Source organism: Aspergillus steynii (genome assembly GCF_002849105.1).
Source record: "Aspergillus steynii IBT 23096 chromosome Unknown P170scaffold_2, whole genome shotgun sequence".
NCBI classification, from domain to species: Eukaryota; Fungi; Ascomycota; class Eurotiomycetes; order Eurotiales; family Aspergillaceae; genus Aspergillus; species Aspergillus steynii.
In genome coordinates this window covers 4,433,853-4,448,863 of record NW_020194399.1, presented here as the reverse complement: position 1 = coordinate 4,448,863, position 15,011 = coordinate 4,433,853, and the positions used below count along the sequence as shown (strand labels likewise).

The 15,011-nt window shown below is 53.3% G+C and overlaps 5 protein-coding genes across 5 annotated transcripts; 2 read left to right on the top strand and 3 right to left on the bottom strand.

The window, feature by feature from the left end:
* The first annotated feature begins 192 nt into the window (after window positions 1–192).
* P170DRAFT_434668 (actin-related protein 2/3 complex subunit 5 family protein) lies at window positions 193–1,180 on the top strand. The gene is made up of 3 exons (XM_024848764.1): window positions 193–285; window positions 377–791; window positions 879–1,180. Exons 2-3 carry the CDS (start codon window positions 433–435, stop codon window positions 1,099–1,101), a joined length of 582 nt encoding a protein of 193 aa, XP_024708252.1. The 5' UTR covers window positions 193–285; window positions 377–432; the 3' UTR covers window positions 1,102–1,180.
* A 4-nt stretch (window positions 1,181–1,184) lies between these two features.
* Window positions 1,185–2,426, bottom strand: P170DRAFT_434666 (uncharacterized protein). Its single transcript, XM_024848763.1, has 2 exons — window positions 2,189–2,426; window positions 1,185–2,126 (listed from the first exon to the last, which is right to left on the bottom strand). The coding sequence occupies exons 1-2, from the start codon at window positions 2,387–2,389 to the stop codon at window positions 1,293–1,295; spliced, it is 1,035 nt and encodes a 344-aa protein (XP_024708251.1). The 5' UTR covers window positions 2,390–2,426; the 3' UTR covers window positions 1,185–1,292.
* A 116-nt stretch (window positions 2,427–2,542) lies between these two features.
* On the top strand, window positions 2,543–4,594 carry P170DRAFT_507673 (putative dynactin Arp1 p62 subunit RO2). The gene is made up of 2 exons (XM_024854504.1): window positions 2,543–2,836; window positions 2,908–4,594. The coding sequence occupies exons 1-2, from the start codon at window positions 2,574–2,576 to the stop codon at window positions 4,532–4,534; spliced, it is 1,890 nt and encodes a 629-aa protein (XP_024708250.1). The 5' UTR covers window positions 2,543–2,573; the 3' UTR covers window positions 4,535–4,594.
* A 350-nt stretch (window positions 4,595–4,944) lies between these two features.
* On the bottom strand, window positions 4,945–6,357 carry P170DRAFT_462765 (40S ribosomal protein eS7; the record flags this gene model as incomplete). Its single annotated transcript, XM_024852118.1, has 3 exons — window positions 4,945–5,610; window positions 5,714–5,796; window positions 6,202–6,357. 3 exons carry the CDS (start codon window positions 6,355–6,357, stop codon window positions 5,244–5,246), a joined length of 606 nt encoding a protein of 201 aa, XP_024708249.1. The 3' UTR covers window positions 4,945–5,243.
* A 370-nt stretch (window positions 6,358–6,727) lies between these two features.
* Window positions 6,728–8,526, bottom strand: P170DRAFT_434662 (Rab family GTPase). Its single transcript, XM_024848762.1, has 4 exons — window positions 8,460–8,526; window positions 8,014–8,302; window positions 7,857–7,920; window positions 6,728–7,668 (listed from the first exon to the last, which is right to left on the bottom strand). Exons 2-4 carry the CDS (start codon window positions 8,095–8,097, stop codon window positions 7,028–7,030), a joined length of 789 nt encoding a protein of 262 aa, XP_024708248.1. The 5' UTR covers window positions 8,098–8,302; window positions 8,460–8,526; the 3' UTR covers window positions 6,728–7,027.
* Between the last annotated feature and the right edge of the window lie 6,485 nt (window positions 8,527–15,011).

Here is a 15,011-nt window from a genome sequence, read left to right as displayed (position 1 = left end):
AAGTATGAATACACAGAGACTTACATAAATGTACCCAGACATACAGATACATTGGCATGGACATACTCTGTACACTCCGTAGTGGTGAGAAGTAGAAGGGCCAGGGGTTCGGCCTTAGGCAGCGTCTCCGCACCGCCTCCTCCACCGCCACCAGTCAGTCGTCGTCCGTCCCCGTCATCGTCTCCGCCCTCAATCCTCAATCCTCCCTCCTTTTGTTAGCTCTTGTCTTTTTCCCTGGCTTCCCCCTCTGGAACTCCTCGGTCTCAGTTTCTGCTTCAGCTCTAGGTACAGTCCACTGCCCCCAATGCCTGCTGCCTCCCACCCGTCGACCATCCCCGATCAATCCCACCAACTCACTCACAAAACAATCTACTAGATCTACCTGAATCCCACCACCTCCCCCTCGAACAAATACCAGAAACACCGACCAAAATGTCTCAAATCAACTACCGCACCATCAACGTCGATGTCCTGGACCCAGAGTCCTCCATCAACTTCCCCATGGACACCCTGCTGCCTCCCACCCTCCCCGCGCCCACGACATCCAGCGACGCCGCCGGCGTCGCCTCCCAGGTGCGCCAGCTGCTGCGCTCCGGCGACCCCGAGGGCGCCCTGCACCAGGTGCTCGAGACCGCGCCGCTGGGCGGCGACGACCGCGCCAAGGAGGTCCATCTCGCCGCCGTCATCGACGTCTTGCAGGGCATTCGTCAGGGCGAGATGATGCGCGTCCTGGAGGGTGTGTGCACGGGCGACGGCGGCGTCGAGAGGGCCGATTGCTTGATGAAGTATTTGTAGGCTCTCCCCCTTCCTTACATTCTCCGCCGCTGGGTTTACTTGATGTGCGAGGGAGGATCTGTGCTAATCTGGCGTCTACGTAGGTACAAGGGTATGTCAGCTTCGGGACCGAGCAGCGGCGCCCAGTCGCCGCGCAAGTCGGTCTCGCCGCAGAGCACGGGCTTCTCGCAGATCCAGGGCCGGAACTTGGGCGAGGGAGGTGGCAGTCAGCAGATGAGCGTGTTGCTGAGCTGGCATGAGAAGTTGGTCGAGCTGACGGGGACCGGATCGATTGTGCGGGTGATGACGGATCGGAGGACGGTGTAGGGGTTTTGTTTCGTGTTGTTTTACTTCTGTCTGTGCATAGATACTTTCTCTGTTCTTTATTTTCTTGAAAATGGGATGCTTTTATAATCCTTGTCATTAAATTGTACAGTTACTATATAGATATATATCAGTGTATATATATATTTCTTGTGAGATGTAGAACTTTTTGTTTAGGACTCTAGGTCTGGTCTTTATGGCTTCTCGAACGCTCCGCCACCCAACAAATCCTTCAGATTCAACTCTCCGCTGCCTCGCTGCAACGGCTGTGCCTGTCCCTCGCCCTCCTTCCACCCGATCATGTAGATCAAGCGGAAAGTGGCGGGGATGCCGCGTGCGCCCTCCTCGCGATGCAGCTGGCGATAGATGGCCTCGTTGGCCAGCAGCACGTCCCGCGAGAGGGGACCCAGCTCGCGATGCAGGATGGCATTGCTCTCGCCCATGGCCTGCAGGTCCTGCATCAGGGCGAACGTATCCGGATACTCCACGACGATGTCCTCCACGTCCACGGTCAGCATCTTGAACCCGGCCTTGTTCAGCAGGCCGCCGACGTCGCGCACGTCGGCCAGCGGCGACACATGCGGGCTGACGCCGCCGCGGCGCTCCAGGTCCGCCAGCTGCAGCGACGTGCGCAGCTCGAACAGCGTGTCGCCGCCGAACATGGCGGCGATGAACGGGGCGTCCGGCTTCAGGATCGAGTTCACCTGGGCCAGCAGCGACGGGAGGTCGTTGACCCAGTGGATGGAGAGCGAGGAGAGCACGGCGTCGAAGCTGTTGGGTTCGTAGGGGAGGGATTCCAGGTCCGGGATGACGTTGCGGGTGAGAGAGAGGTCGGCGTTGAAGGGGAGGTCGGCGTCGCGGTGGAGCAGCGCGTGCGAGGTGTCGACGCACGTCAGCTCCGAGATGCGAGTCGACAGCGGCGGCGCGCTGGGATCGTCGGGGTCCGGGTTGGGCTCCGTGAGCGCGCGGGCGATGTTGCAGCTGTTGGCGCCGAGGTCGAGCACTTGCGGGAAGTGGCGCTTGATGTCCTGCAGGCGATCTATGTTTAGATGCGACCAGTGAAGAAGAGCATAAGAGGGAGAGATCGTACTAGTAAGCGCTCACATAGCCGCAGGGCCACCTCGTCCTTGATGTAGTCCGTTTGGCGGCTCTGCTCGACGTTGCGAGCGGCGCGGTCTTTCTGGAGATGCTTCGTTTGCCGATTGAAGACCTCCCATACGGGACTGCCAGGAGCCTGGCTGGCGAAAGACCTCCGGAGAGGGAGTGATACGGCACGAGGTAAACGACGCATGGTGGAATTGGATGTGTGGTGGAGAGGGAGAGAAAAGGTGGGAGCAGAAGAGGAAAAGGAAAGGAAGGGAAACCGGCGAAAGGCGGCGTGACGTCGGACTTTTTCTTCCTCAGGCTCTCATCTCCGTCTTTCCCTCCTCTCCCTCTCCTTCTCCCACTTCCTCTCTTTCATTCTCCCCCCAACGATGGCGCGTCCTTTCCCTTACGCCTTCATTGCCTGTCCCTGCGCCGATTCGCCCATTCCCGACTCCCTGGACGACGACCAGACGCTGGACCCGCGATCGCCGCGCTCCAACTTCTCGTTGTATCCGCCCGAACAGCTACTCTACTGTGAAGACTGCCACCAGATAAAGTGCCCGCGATGCATTACCGAGGAGATTGTGTGCTGGTATTGTCCCAGCTGTCTGTTTGAGACCCCGAGCAGCATGGTGCGCAGTGAAGGCAATCGGTATAGCTCTGCTGCTCCACAACCGTCTCTCCGTATACTAGCCAGCTCACTCACCTTTGCTTTCTCGATAGATGCGCGCGCAATTGCTTCAACTGCCCCGTCTGCACCGCTCCCCTAGCTGTTACGACCCTCGAGAATGCCACCGGCAGCCAACAAGGCCCCTGGGTGCTGGCCTGTTCGTACTGCATGTGGACCACGCTGGACGTGGGCCTGCAGTTCGACAAGCCCACCAACCTGCGCGCGCAACTGTCCAAGATGACCGATGTGTCGCGTGGTCGCCAACCGTCCAAGACCTTCAGCGATCTCAAATCCCCGCTGGCCACCTCCGCCTCCATCGATGACCAGTTCGACAACGCCTCCTCCCCCAATCCGCCTTCCACTCCGGCTCCCGAGGGTCCTCTCGCCCCGGATGCCCGCTTCGCCGCCCTCAAGTCCTTCTACAAGAATCAATTGGCTGCCGTATCCTCCTCGTCGACCGACCCTGACCTCGGGTCCCCCGGTGCCCTGCACCGTATCATGTCGCTCTACGCCTCGTCCAGTCGGTTTAGTCTATACCCCGGCGCCGGCAAGAAGCCCAAATCGCGGCCGCCGGTCATGCGCGAGGCCATCTCCGCCAGCGAGGGCCTAAAGGTCCCCGGCCCGGACGCTGACGACGCCGTCATCCAGCGCTTGGTGGCAGAGGACGGCGGCTGGGACTCCGTCGCCTCGCTTGAGCAGCGCCGCTTCCAGTCGCCGGATGCCCGCTTCGTCGACGATCTCCTGCCGCTGCCGGTGCTCCTGCGCACGAAACGGTCCAAACGGTGCAAATCATGCAAGCACATCCTGGTCAAACCTGAGTTCAAGCCGTCGTCGACCCGCTTCCGTATCCGCCTCATCGCCCTGAGCTATATCCCCTTACCCACTCTGCGACCATTGATCCCGACCCCAGGGTTGATCCCTCCTCCGTCCGCGGTGGCCGCCTCGGTGGCGCCCAACCTCGACGCTCTGCCGCCGCTCAAGCCCGTGCAGCTGCTCCTCACGCTGAAGAACCACATGTTCGACCCCGTGCGCGTCACGCTGGCCACCCCCTCCGTGACCCCCGGCCGCGTCGCCTCCCGAGTCACCATCCTCTGTCCGCAATTCGATCTGGGCGCCAACAGCGACGTCTGGGACGAAGCCCTGCAGGGCGCCACTCCGGCTGGCGGCGGCGCGTCCTCGACTGGCACGGCGAACGACCCGCGCTCCTCGCGATCCGGCACCATTGGCGGCTCCGAGAAAGTCGCCGAGGCGGGCAAAGTGTGGGATAAAGGTCGCAACTGGACCACCGTGGTGCTCGAGGTCGTGCCCGGTCCGTTACCGGGTGGTGCCACGAAATCCACCCCCACGGGGGCAGGTGGTGCAGGGGGTGACAATGATGACGAGGGGAATAAGAACAAGGACAGTGACGACGAAGATGATGACGATGACGATGACGACGATGACAGTCTACCGGACATGAAGAATCTCGACTGGAGCGGGCAGAACACCGACCCGGGGCAGCAGTTACAAGCCGACGAAGATATCCTAGAGATCCCCGTGTTTGTGCGCATGGAATGGGACTCGGATAACCAGATTGACGAGCACGGCGGCGGTCACCAGAGTTCGGATACGGTGAAGAGGGAATTGGCGTATTGGATGGTGTTGGGGGTAGGGAGGATTTCCAAGGAAGTGACTGCCTAGTTGTAGATATGCATTGTGTCGATTTTAGAGGTCCTTGGATTTTGTTAAATACCCATATTTGTTTGAACAGTTATTATCAAGAACCGAAGACAAGATATACCTACAAGTATCACTACATCTACGACATAGAGGTCTTACTCTGCAGAGGATACCTATACCATGAAACCACATTAAAAGAAGAAACAACAAAAGAAGATCATGATTGTTTGTTTGATATTATCACATCGCATCACATTCCTTTTCATTTCCAAGGGACAAGGGAACCCTCAAAACAAAAACCCCCGGAGGACCAGCACAGCCATGAAAGGAAAAAGAAGAAGAAAAAAAAGGTGAAAAGAAAATAGTTTCTCTTGCGTTGAAGATTCCCTTCCCTGTTTTGAAAGTAAAAAATTGAAATTTCTTCTTTTTTTCTTCTGAGCTTTGTTTTCTTCTCTTCTTCCTACCTAAGAAACCCTCTTTATTTTTTTCGCCGTTTTGTTCTTTTAGATCCGCAACCACAGAATTGAAACCCCGTTGTGAATTTCTCCTCTCTCTCCTTGAGTTTCCACCCCCTTGCTATTTTCTTTGCACTTTCCCCGCGTGGATTCCTAGATCACCTAAGGATGATGATTTCCATGTTCACGAAGGATGAAGTGGGAATGGAAAAAGAAAAAGAAAATTCAAAAGGTTGAAGTCAAAAAAAAAGAGAAGAAATCAAGGTTCAATTGATCTAAAAGTCAGAGGGACCGCTCTGGGGGAACTCGAAAGTGACAGCACGGCCAGTTAGGCGGCGGTAGACCTCGCCGTAGGCGTCAAGGCGGTGGTCAACACCACCACGCTCCTTCTCGTCCAGGATAACCTTCAGGGTCTTGCTGCCATCCTCCTTGGTACGGATGCGCTTGCCGACGATCTCGACGGGGTAGACCAGGTCGCCGAGGATGGAGTCGTGCACGGCAGTCAGAGTGCGGGAGCGGGGACGCTTCTGAGTCTGGTTGGAGCGCGAGTTGGCGGAGCGCTTGGGGCGGGGCAAGATGCGGCGCTGAGCAACGAAGAGGACGTGGCGGTCGGAGAACTTCTTCTCGAGCTCACGGGTCAGGCTGTATAAGGGTCACATGTCAGCTCCTTGTCTCGCGGGAAAGATGACCACCGAGTAGTTTCCCGCTGGCTGGTCGTTGGGTGAAATGTTGGGGTATCCCATACCGCTGCTGGATCTTGTGGAAGCCCTGGAGGAGAGGGACGGGGACGAAGACGATGACAGCCTTCTTGCCGTGACCAACCTCGACCTAGAGAAAGTTCGTTAATCACAGATCATGGGAAGGTTTCCAGTGTGTTACTCGGCAAGCAGGAGTAAATCGATGGTCTCCGCGCAAGCAAAACAAAATTTGTGCGGAGCGGACTGGTTTCCACCTCTTGATAGCGTCCAGACGCACAGCACACAGTATGGACAACAGGAGGCCAATCGGCGCCATCGTCAAGTTTCCCCATATCCCGAGAGAAGAGTGATTCTCCAGGACGTGGCTTCCCTCCGGATCCCCCTCGAATATCATGACATCTTGCCCTTGTTCACACCCCACAATCCGCACACAAATTCTGATATTGCTTCGCATCGATTCCGATTCATTATTTTCTTCTTGGTCTTGCTTGCACTCGCACACACACGGAGGAAATCAGACTGCGTGAAATCTTACCTCACGGGCAGAGACGAACTGCAGAGGCCGAAGGGTAGCCTTCAGGTCCTGTGTGTTGCTCTCCAAGTCGAAGAGAGCGCCGGCGATCGCGGTCTCCAGCTCGGAGGGGTTCTGCCTCGACGGCGAGTTAAGGGCGATCTTGTTGATAGCAGCCATGATTGCAGACGAGCGACGGATAGCTGGCTGTGCTGCGGGTGCTGCCTTCCTTGTCGCGGGTTGGTGGTCGTGGGAAATAAATTCGAGGGATTGAAAGAGGTCCGGCTCACACTTCGCGGCCGCTGTGGGATCGGGATCTCGGCGCCTCGCTTAGCGGTCGCTTGGCCCGTTGCGGTCTAGCGCCAACTGCCTGCTTAGGGGATCGCGTATCCCGTGACCCGTCTGCCCTTGGCGGCCTGCCGTTTCAGGCACCCATCTTTCAGACCGTACTTCGGACATTGTCGGTGGAATCCCTACACTACACTACTACACTACACTACACTACACTACTCCGTCCACGGCACCCGAGAGACCGCGTCAAGGCGATTCGTCCGTTCCAACTGTCCCTTGATTCCTAAAGTACTGTCGGGTCTCGCGCGAGATCCTATTACCGAACTAAATAATATGGCATAGTGAACAGAGAAAAACAAAACTAATAAACAACAGACGCCGTGGATATGACAACTGCACACGCCTTTGCAGAAGAGAGAATACTAGGTTCAAACGAAAGAATCAAAGAAACACGGTTCCGTCGCCCGAGACTGTTACTCGGTAATCCAGCCTGGCCAAAGATAACACGACGGATATCTTGCACCTCAACACACGAATCCCAGGGCAACCGGAATACCTTCTAGCAGGCACACCCTTCCTTGGCCGTAGCAGATCCCCGATCACCCAGATTCACCCGCGAATCTTCGGCCGGTCGACCACCTCCCAACGTAGTCTGTCCGGTTCCGGCGCCAGCTCCTCGCCCGCTCTTCAAGCTGCTCTCGGGGATGGCATTGGCAATCGCCGTGAAGACGTCGACCACGTTGACACCCGTCTTCGCACTGGTCTCAAAGAACAATAGGCTCTCTTCTTCCGCGTAAGCGCTAGCCTCCCGTGTCGGTACCTTCCGCGCGTCTCCGGTAGTGGCATCCGCCTCTTCGGGGTTCTCGCCGGCGGCCTCATCTTCGTCAACGGCGGGCGACTCGCGGTCCCCGTCAGCTTGCGACTCGCCGGCGGCCTCGTTCCCGTCATTCGTCAAGTCCAGCTTATTGCCGACGAGGGCGATCACGATTCCGGGGCTGGCTTGCCGCTGAAGTTCAGCGACCCAGTGCTTCGCCTTGGTGAGCGACGAGGGTTTGGTGACATCGTAGACCACCAGCGCCGCCTGGGCGTTACGGTAGTACATGGGGGCAAGCGAGGCGAAGCGCTCCTGACCGGCCGTATCCCAGATTTCGAACTTGATCGTGCGAGTAGGCAGCGAGCATTTTTGGGTGAGGAAAGCGGCTGAACGGGGAGGTATGACATCAGCTTCGGCACAGCCATCGAGGTAGAGGGGGAAACGAAACCGCGAATGGAAGGGCCAGGGGGTAAGAAACATCCAGAAAATGGGGTTTAAAAACAATGATAATACACAGGGGGTATTTTCACGGTCATTGCCGCTGAGCAATGGGTTCACATCTGGGGATCCTTACCTCCAATGGTCGGTTCCTTGTTCTCTTGGAAGTCGTTGTTCACAAATCGCAAGACAAGCGAAGACTGTTTTCCAGGCAGCAATTCAGTCAGGGTCAGTCTTCCAGGTTACTCGTGTACAACGGAGGGGCAGGCAAAAGGAAACAGCCGGGGCCGTACCTTTCCAACGGCCGCCTCTCCCAAAAGTACCAGCTTGACGCTACTACTCGGCTTCGGAGTATTTGTGCTGGTTGACTCAGACATGACGATGGAAGCCCAACGAGGTGGCTATGAGGGTTAAGGATATGGGGTTGGCAGGCCGTGCCAGCAAAAGTGGTGATTATCAATCCGGAGGGGGGATTTCAGCTCGCGAAGGGCGGCTAAGAGTTGACCGCAACGGACAGGTCAATAATAGGAAATTTTTTTTCTTTAGTAAAAAAAAATAATAAAGCGAAAGACTCCAGGTAGCCTGAGAACGAAACGTCAGCCGGAACACGAGTTGATCGATCGGGTCAGCTTGTTGAGCAGGGGGGGTTGGCCGGCTGTCACTGGAGGAATGGGGGTGAAGATGACGATGATGACGAAAAGACGGAGCGAATGGCAGAGAGAGCGAGAGTACAACGTACCAGTACCAAGAGAAATGGCGGTGGACAGCTAAGGTACGACTGTCGCAACGTGCTTTAAGGATAGATACCCAGCGAGGCGGAGAGAGACGTTTCGCCGGGAGGAAATGGGCGACCGAATCCCGTTAGCGCCCGGCAGTCACGGGACGGCTCCCGCTTCCGACTCCAGCGTCACGTCAGGTAGAGATCTTAACTTCCAAAAAAATTTCTTCATTTCATCCTCCCGCGAAGGCACGGCCATCGCAAATGCGATAGATCAACTCTCGTCAGCCTCCTTCCCGCCGGCCTGATTGGCGCGAAGTCGATCGAACGGACCGTCGACGGTCGAAACGATGTATCTCGGCCTGGGCCTGCTCCGGACTGGCGGACGCCAACGAGGACAACAAATGCTATGACGTGCCAGCGGCCCCGTCCCCCCCAAGGACAACGGTTGGGAACCCTTTCCACTGGTACCCAGTCGTGTCATACTGGCCAACGTTGCACCGCATGATTTGTGTAGATCCCGTAGCTGCCCAAGTAAAGACGCACATGCAAGATGTCCGAACACCGTGATTGTCGACCGGGGTCCACCGAGATAATGCTTGCTCAAATTAAAGTCGGCAAATCACAGCCGAGACGCCCTGTCTGCTCCCGTCATCCAACCCCAGGGACAATCATTCAACGGCGGATGTGATGGCCCATGGACCCGGTTGAGAACCAGACCGATCGAAGGCTTGTGCGGACAGTCGGAGAAGGAATTCGACAGAAAGAACAAGGGAAGAAGACAAGGGTCTACTGGCGGTGGTCCCGTCATGTTTCAACAATGCACACCTGCTTTCATTCTCAATGTGCTCTGGTAAGAAATAGTATACATGCGCAAAAAAAGTCCCACATGGCCAATCAACCCGAAGAAAGAGTCAGATCTGAAGAGACAGTAGCAAAATAATATCAAGAAATGTGTGACCGCGAGGTCGAAGGTTCTAGTCTTGGTATCTCAACCCATTTATCCCAAACAAAAACGAAATAAAAAATAAAAGAAATAAACCCCGTCCTGTCTATACCCAACGCCAAACAAGCAAATCCCAAAGAAAAATCGAAAGCTGTCAAGGAAAAAACGAAGAAACTTTTGGTGAACAGATTGCACACCTGTTCGCGGGCTCATGTCGGTAAGATTAAAATGGCGTAAAGGAAACAATTGGATAGTCGGTCGAAGAAAAAGGGACGGTTGGAATGATCGAGCGCTGGTAATAATCGAGATAGCCGCAGGCGTATTAAAAAGTTATAGATCCGAAACCAGAGGCGGCCCAACCACAAAACGTAGCAAAAATGGTAGTGTTACAAAAGCTATGAGGCTAATGTTAGCAATGTGAATGCGAGAGGAAAAAAGAAAGAGAAAAAAAAGCATCAAGACCAAGGGAATAAAACTTACAAGAAAATAACGCGACTTGATCAATGACGCGTGAACTCCAGAGGCCCCTGACTCCAGTCCAGGAAAAACCACAAACAACGTTTCGCTTGAACGAACAGAAGAATATCATCGTGTGGTTGGCAAATGTGCCGGAGGAATTCACCGTGTGGTAGGTGGTGGCGGAGGAGCGCCGGGCTTCTTGACTCCCGTGGTATCGTAGGCACCGCGTCCCATGTTGAAGGCAGACAGATCCCGAAGTATCATTATAGATTCTGCAGAGACAGCCATTGGTTAGACGTTGAAGGTCAAGCTTGAATTGAAAAGTAGATGGGTAGAGAGTCGAAGGAAAGGAAGATGCTCGAAGATGGGTTTGGAGCGTGGAAGGAAAAAACTCACAGGAGAATTAAATATACAAGGAGTAGAGCCCTTTATTAAGCCAAGGGTTCAAAAAAAAAATCAACAGTCGTAATTATTGTGCGGTCCAACGACAGAGCAAATGCAGCAGCGACTAGCGAGATACCCAAGATTCCAGACGAGGACAGGCGGTATTAATGCAGATGATGCAGCTGCAGTTGAGATCGGAAAGACGATCCTTATTAAGGATGCCCACAGCACAGACGCTGGGAGAAAAAGTAGGCAGAATTATGCAACACTGTCGCCGACAACAGTAGATCTGTAGGGCAGGAATGTGACGCTGAATAAACCAGGAAGTTGGACCGTAAGAATGAGGCAGTGTGGATCTTAGGAAACAATTGATAGGTCGTTTTTTGGGAAATGTTTTGTCTTTTCTTTTTCGGCTTAGGCGCTTCGATATTGTTTGTTCTGAATTGTCCCGGCCTTTGCGTTCTTCCAAATCGTACAGGGGGCGTGCGAGATAATATTCGAATCGAGCGCGATCTGATCAGGGCCCGGCGACCGAGGCACAGAGGCTAATGCAGTCGGCAAGGAGGTTTGATCAAGGAGACGTGCCGCGGAAGTCAACTCTGTCTAGTCCGGCCCAAAAAAAAGAAAACAAGCTCGGCCACAGGGTGCAAGGGAGGATAGGAGGTCGGCTTTTGGACAACGTCACCGCGGTACTGGAGAGCGGCAAGAGGGAAAGTTAGGTCGGAAGGAATGAGCTAACGAGGACACAAGGGAGGATGGCGAGAGAGAAGAGGGAGAAAGAGGAAGGAGTTGAAGGAGAAAAGGAAATTGGCTCAAGGAATGAATGAAATGATGAAGAATTCCGGCCAGATCTTGAAGGGGGTTCGTTGATATAAGTAGTAATGTACTATGCTGGGCCTGTGTATTTTTTTTAACGTTTGGGTCAGATCAGCAAGACTTTTTTTTTTTCTTAAATTATGACGGATATTATTTTTGAAGGTTTGATTTTTTTGGTTTTTAATTTTTTTTTTTTATTTTTGACGAGAGGAAATAAAGGACAGAGAGAGAGACCAGGGCAGGGGGGGAAATAGAGAGAGCGAGAGAGAGAAAGAGAGCTGACAGAACAGAAAATGGGAAAAAAAAAAATCAAACCCCCGAATAAAATAAAACACAATAAAACAGATTAAAAATTAAACCCATAGTAATAATAATAAAAACAATAATTACCAGAATAATAAATCCGATTTTTATTTTTCCAAAAGTAATCGAGCAGCTGTATTTAGCATAGCGGCTCTCCCGTCCCGGGGGGAAGGTACGCGAAAGCTGGGTGGATGCGATCCATCCATCCATTTTCCATCCCCCTTTCTTTTTCGTTTCTAGGTTGACGGGGAAGTTCCATTTCCAACGTTTGACGGCTGCCGTACCAATTTACCTCCCCTACCGTAAATTACCACCCACGGCGGTTACCCAGGCCCCGACCCTGTACGGCCCTGGTACCGTATCGTCCGCCTGTCGCCATCGTTCCTCCTTTTGGCCCCTGTCCTCATTTCGCCTCAGCTGATATGATTCTGTGCTTTGGCGCTTACTCCGTACTCTGTCACATATCACTTTTGCCCATCCCGGTATATTGAAGCCCCGAAATTAGCATCCTGACGGCCGGCCTGACTCGGGGGGATTTGGTCGGCAGTTGGCATATCATCGGTTCTTCGTGCCCTGGGAAGGGCGCCGTACGCAGTAAGACGCAGAACTTGCCGTCACGGAGATACCGACTCCGCCGGCCAGTGAATAAAATGTAAATCAATGGCGTCAGAAATTTAGTCATGGCCACTCAGAAATGGGAAATCAGGATGAGCTCTCCCCACAACAGTTAGAAGCTACTAAAGAACCGACTTCTCGAACCGCGGCGACTGGCTTGTTGCAGGGTATGGGGTGGGGAATTCGCAACCGCTCCAGGAACCGCGGATGGATCCGAACCAACACCGCTGGGGGCTTGTTTCGATTGCTCTCGCGTGGTGTATTCTTTACTAGTCCTTAGTAGGGGACCTGGATGGAAGAGACCAAGAGAGTCAGGGGCCCGGGTTGGGTTAGTGATCCCCAGAAGCCCTACTCGTAAACCCTTGGTTCTCTTTGCTCTGCTAACCTGATGCAGCATGATCTCATCGAAATCGAGGACCCAGTCTTTTCCGTTTTTTTTACCTTTTTTTTTTGTGCCCAGGATGCCCATAGGTACGTACCCTGGGGGTGTCGACTAAGAAGGATCAAAAGTACCATTTTGCTCATGTACCCGTCAATATTGCGGCAGCCTTGCCACAACTTCCGTAAATCATTGCTTGTTGATGGACGGATAGATGGAGAATTGATTCTGTTGTATGACCCGGCGGATCGATAGTCCCCGGACACAAAAGAAAAAAGAAAGAAAGAAAAGCAACCGCAAAAGCAAAACAGAAAGATCATTCTGTGGCGCGATGTTTGATATGTCAGGTCCCAGAACCACCTAACATATTCTGTACGGGACTTTCGTACGGCCGGGAAGATTACATACGTACATACGTCTAGCGCTCCGGTGGAAGCGATCCAGAAGCTTCCCGTCTGGTACCTGCGGTAGTGCGGAAGTAGCTTCGGGAGACTATCACCAAGATCACTGTTTATTGATTCGATTTTCCTCCCTAGCTGGGCTCCACCATGTCTCCTGATTGATTCATGCCATCGCCTGGAATTGCGTCGCGCCGTGTCTCGTCTCATACTTTTGCCTCCCTCGTTTTTTTGTTTGTTTGTTTGCTTGTTGTCGGATTCTGGAACGACAGGTAGGAAACACAAATGAGACCTGGGACCGTCGTAGCCTGCTTGATGCTTTGTCTGGTCGATGATGCTCCCATTTCCGGTCACCAGGGAAATCAACTTCTGGCTTGAAAGGGGGGAGTGGAGCCCCCCTACCCAAAATGATCAATGATCCGGCCCACCCACACCCTCTCGAAAGACTAAATGCGTCGGAATGGAGGTTAAGGATTTATATTTATTTCCTTTGACTTTACCTTACCTTACGACGGACGTATTAATAATAGTGGTAAGCTGCCTCTACACCATCCATCCTTCTCGCAAGCTTCTAGTCCTTCTAGCGCCTCTCGTCCGGCGGCGTTTCTCCCCGCGACCATCGGGGAAGTCGCTAGACCACGACAAATGGATCTTTGTCCGATTGACATTCTCCATTTTGGTTTGGGAGCAGGACGATTTAATTGATCTGCTCAGTCGTAACCATCACCGTCGTATCGAAGGATTGATCATCTTCTAGACCCCTTCTAGGCCAATAGATGACGGGAGTTTTTTATTTATTTATTTATTTTTTTTTTTTTTTGCTTTTTGAAAAAACCAATCTTTCCGACCGTCATCCGTAGTATTCACTCTCGCTGCATCTTGTAAGCCGCATCGATCAGTTCCCCCTTCCAGAATGCTATCCCGTGGCTTCGACACTAAAATCCCCCGGCTGCAGTTCCGCGGCGGAGTCTCTAGTAACCTCTTGCATGTGAGGCTCCAAACTCTTACAAACGGAGTGGATCCTCTGCAGCCCATCGTTCCCGGATTGGATTGTCTCGCTGGCGAGAGAAAGTCTAGTCGCTGCTTAGGAGCGGCCTGCATACGAGAGACAGACTCTAAGGTCCAATGTGATAGGTGGCTGGTTTCGCGCGATGGCACGTGTCGGAAGAGATGAGTTGATTTTCTTTTTGTCTGGATGTCTCCAGTGTCTTTCCTCTTCCTTTCCATGTTCCCTGTTCCCTGTCGTTTGAAATGGGGCAGGAAATTGGAATTGTCCGAGAATGTGACTGATCCAAGAACCAGGAACCTTTCAGGACACTCTAAGGATAGAATTCCAAAAGTACTTCTGTTGGCTGAGACTGGAGGAATAGCAATCAAACACCCAAGTCAAATCCAGCCACAGATCGCTTTGCTACATGTGTTGAACCTTGACGATCGGGCAAGCAACGCACTACCCCCATTTGTCAAATTTCTCGCTTCTGCCCCCTGCATCCCAGATCAAGCCCAAACACCACCATCCGATACTTCTGCAAGGTACGAAATTATGAATTGCGATCAGATCCCCTCAACTTACACCCTAGCTTTGGTTTCACAACCCATTTGTAGATCATGGGTTCTTTCCATCCTCGTATCTATCTTCTTTTTTTTTGCATTAAAATGTATATATTTATATACATTTTTCGTCATATTTCCCCCCTTCGATGATCGGCTGCAGAACCTGGTAACCAATGGGCAACTCGGTAGCCAGAGAAGAACACAGACACAGACACACGGACATAACCCTACCGACGTTTACGCGGCACATAGAGGCCATGTGAGAACCCAGGAAGACCGCCCAGACCGCACCATCGGGCTTGTTTCAATAGGAACAGTTGCGACTAATGCAACGAGCCGAGACGGAGGTGAGTCAGGTAGATTGGATGAACTTTCAACATGATTCATTTGCGCCTGCACTGCCTGGCCATCCGGACACGCACATCTACAATGTTTGGTACCGTTTGTCCTCTGCGGCGATAACCCGACTTGCCGGGCGTGATGGTTACCGTAGGAATCGATCAACCTGACCTGTCCATCTCCTCCATGCCGCCTTGTTATTGGACTGGTCAATTGAGAACCCCCGTCTCCGGTCGCAGTTTGACAATCCGACCAGGGTTTTAATTTCTAACGTCCAGAGGCCGACCATCTCAATCCCGACTGCCACCGCGTCTTATTAGGCCGTATTAATGGGCGGATTGGCGGAAGCGGAACCTAGGCCGTCCACTGGCTTAGTTTCC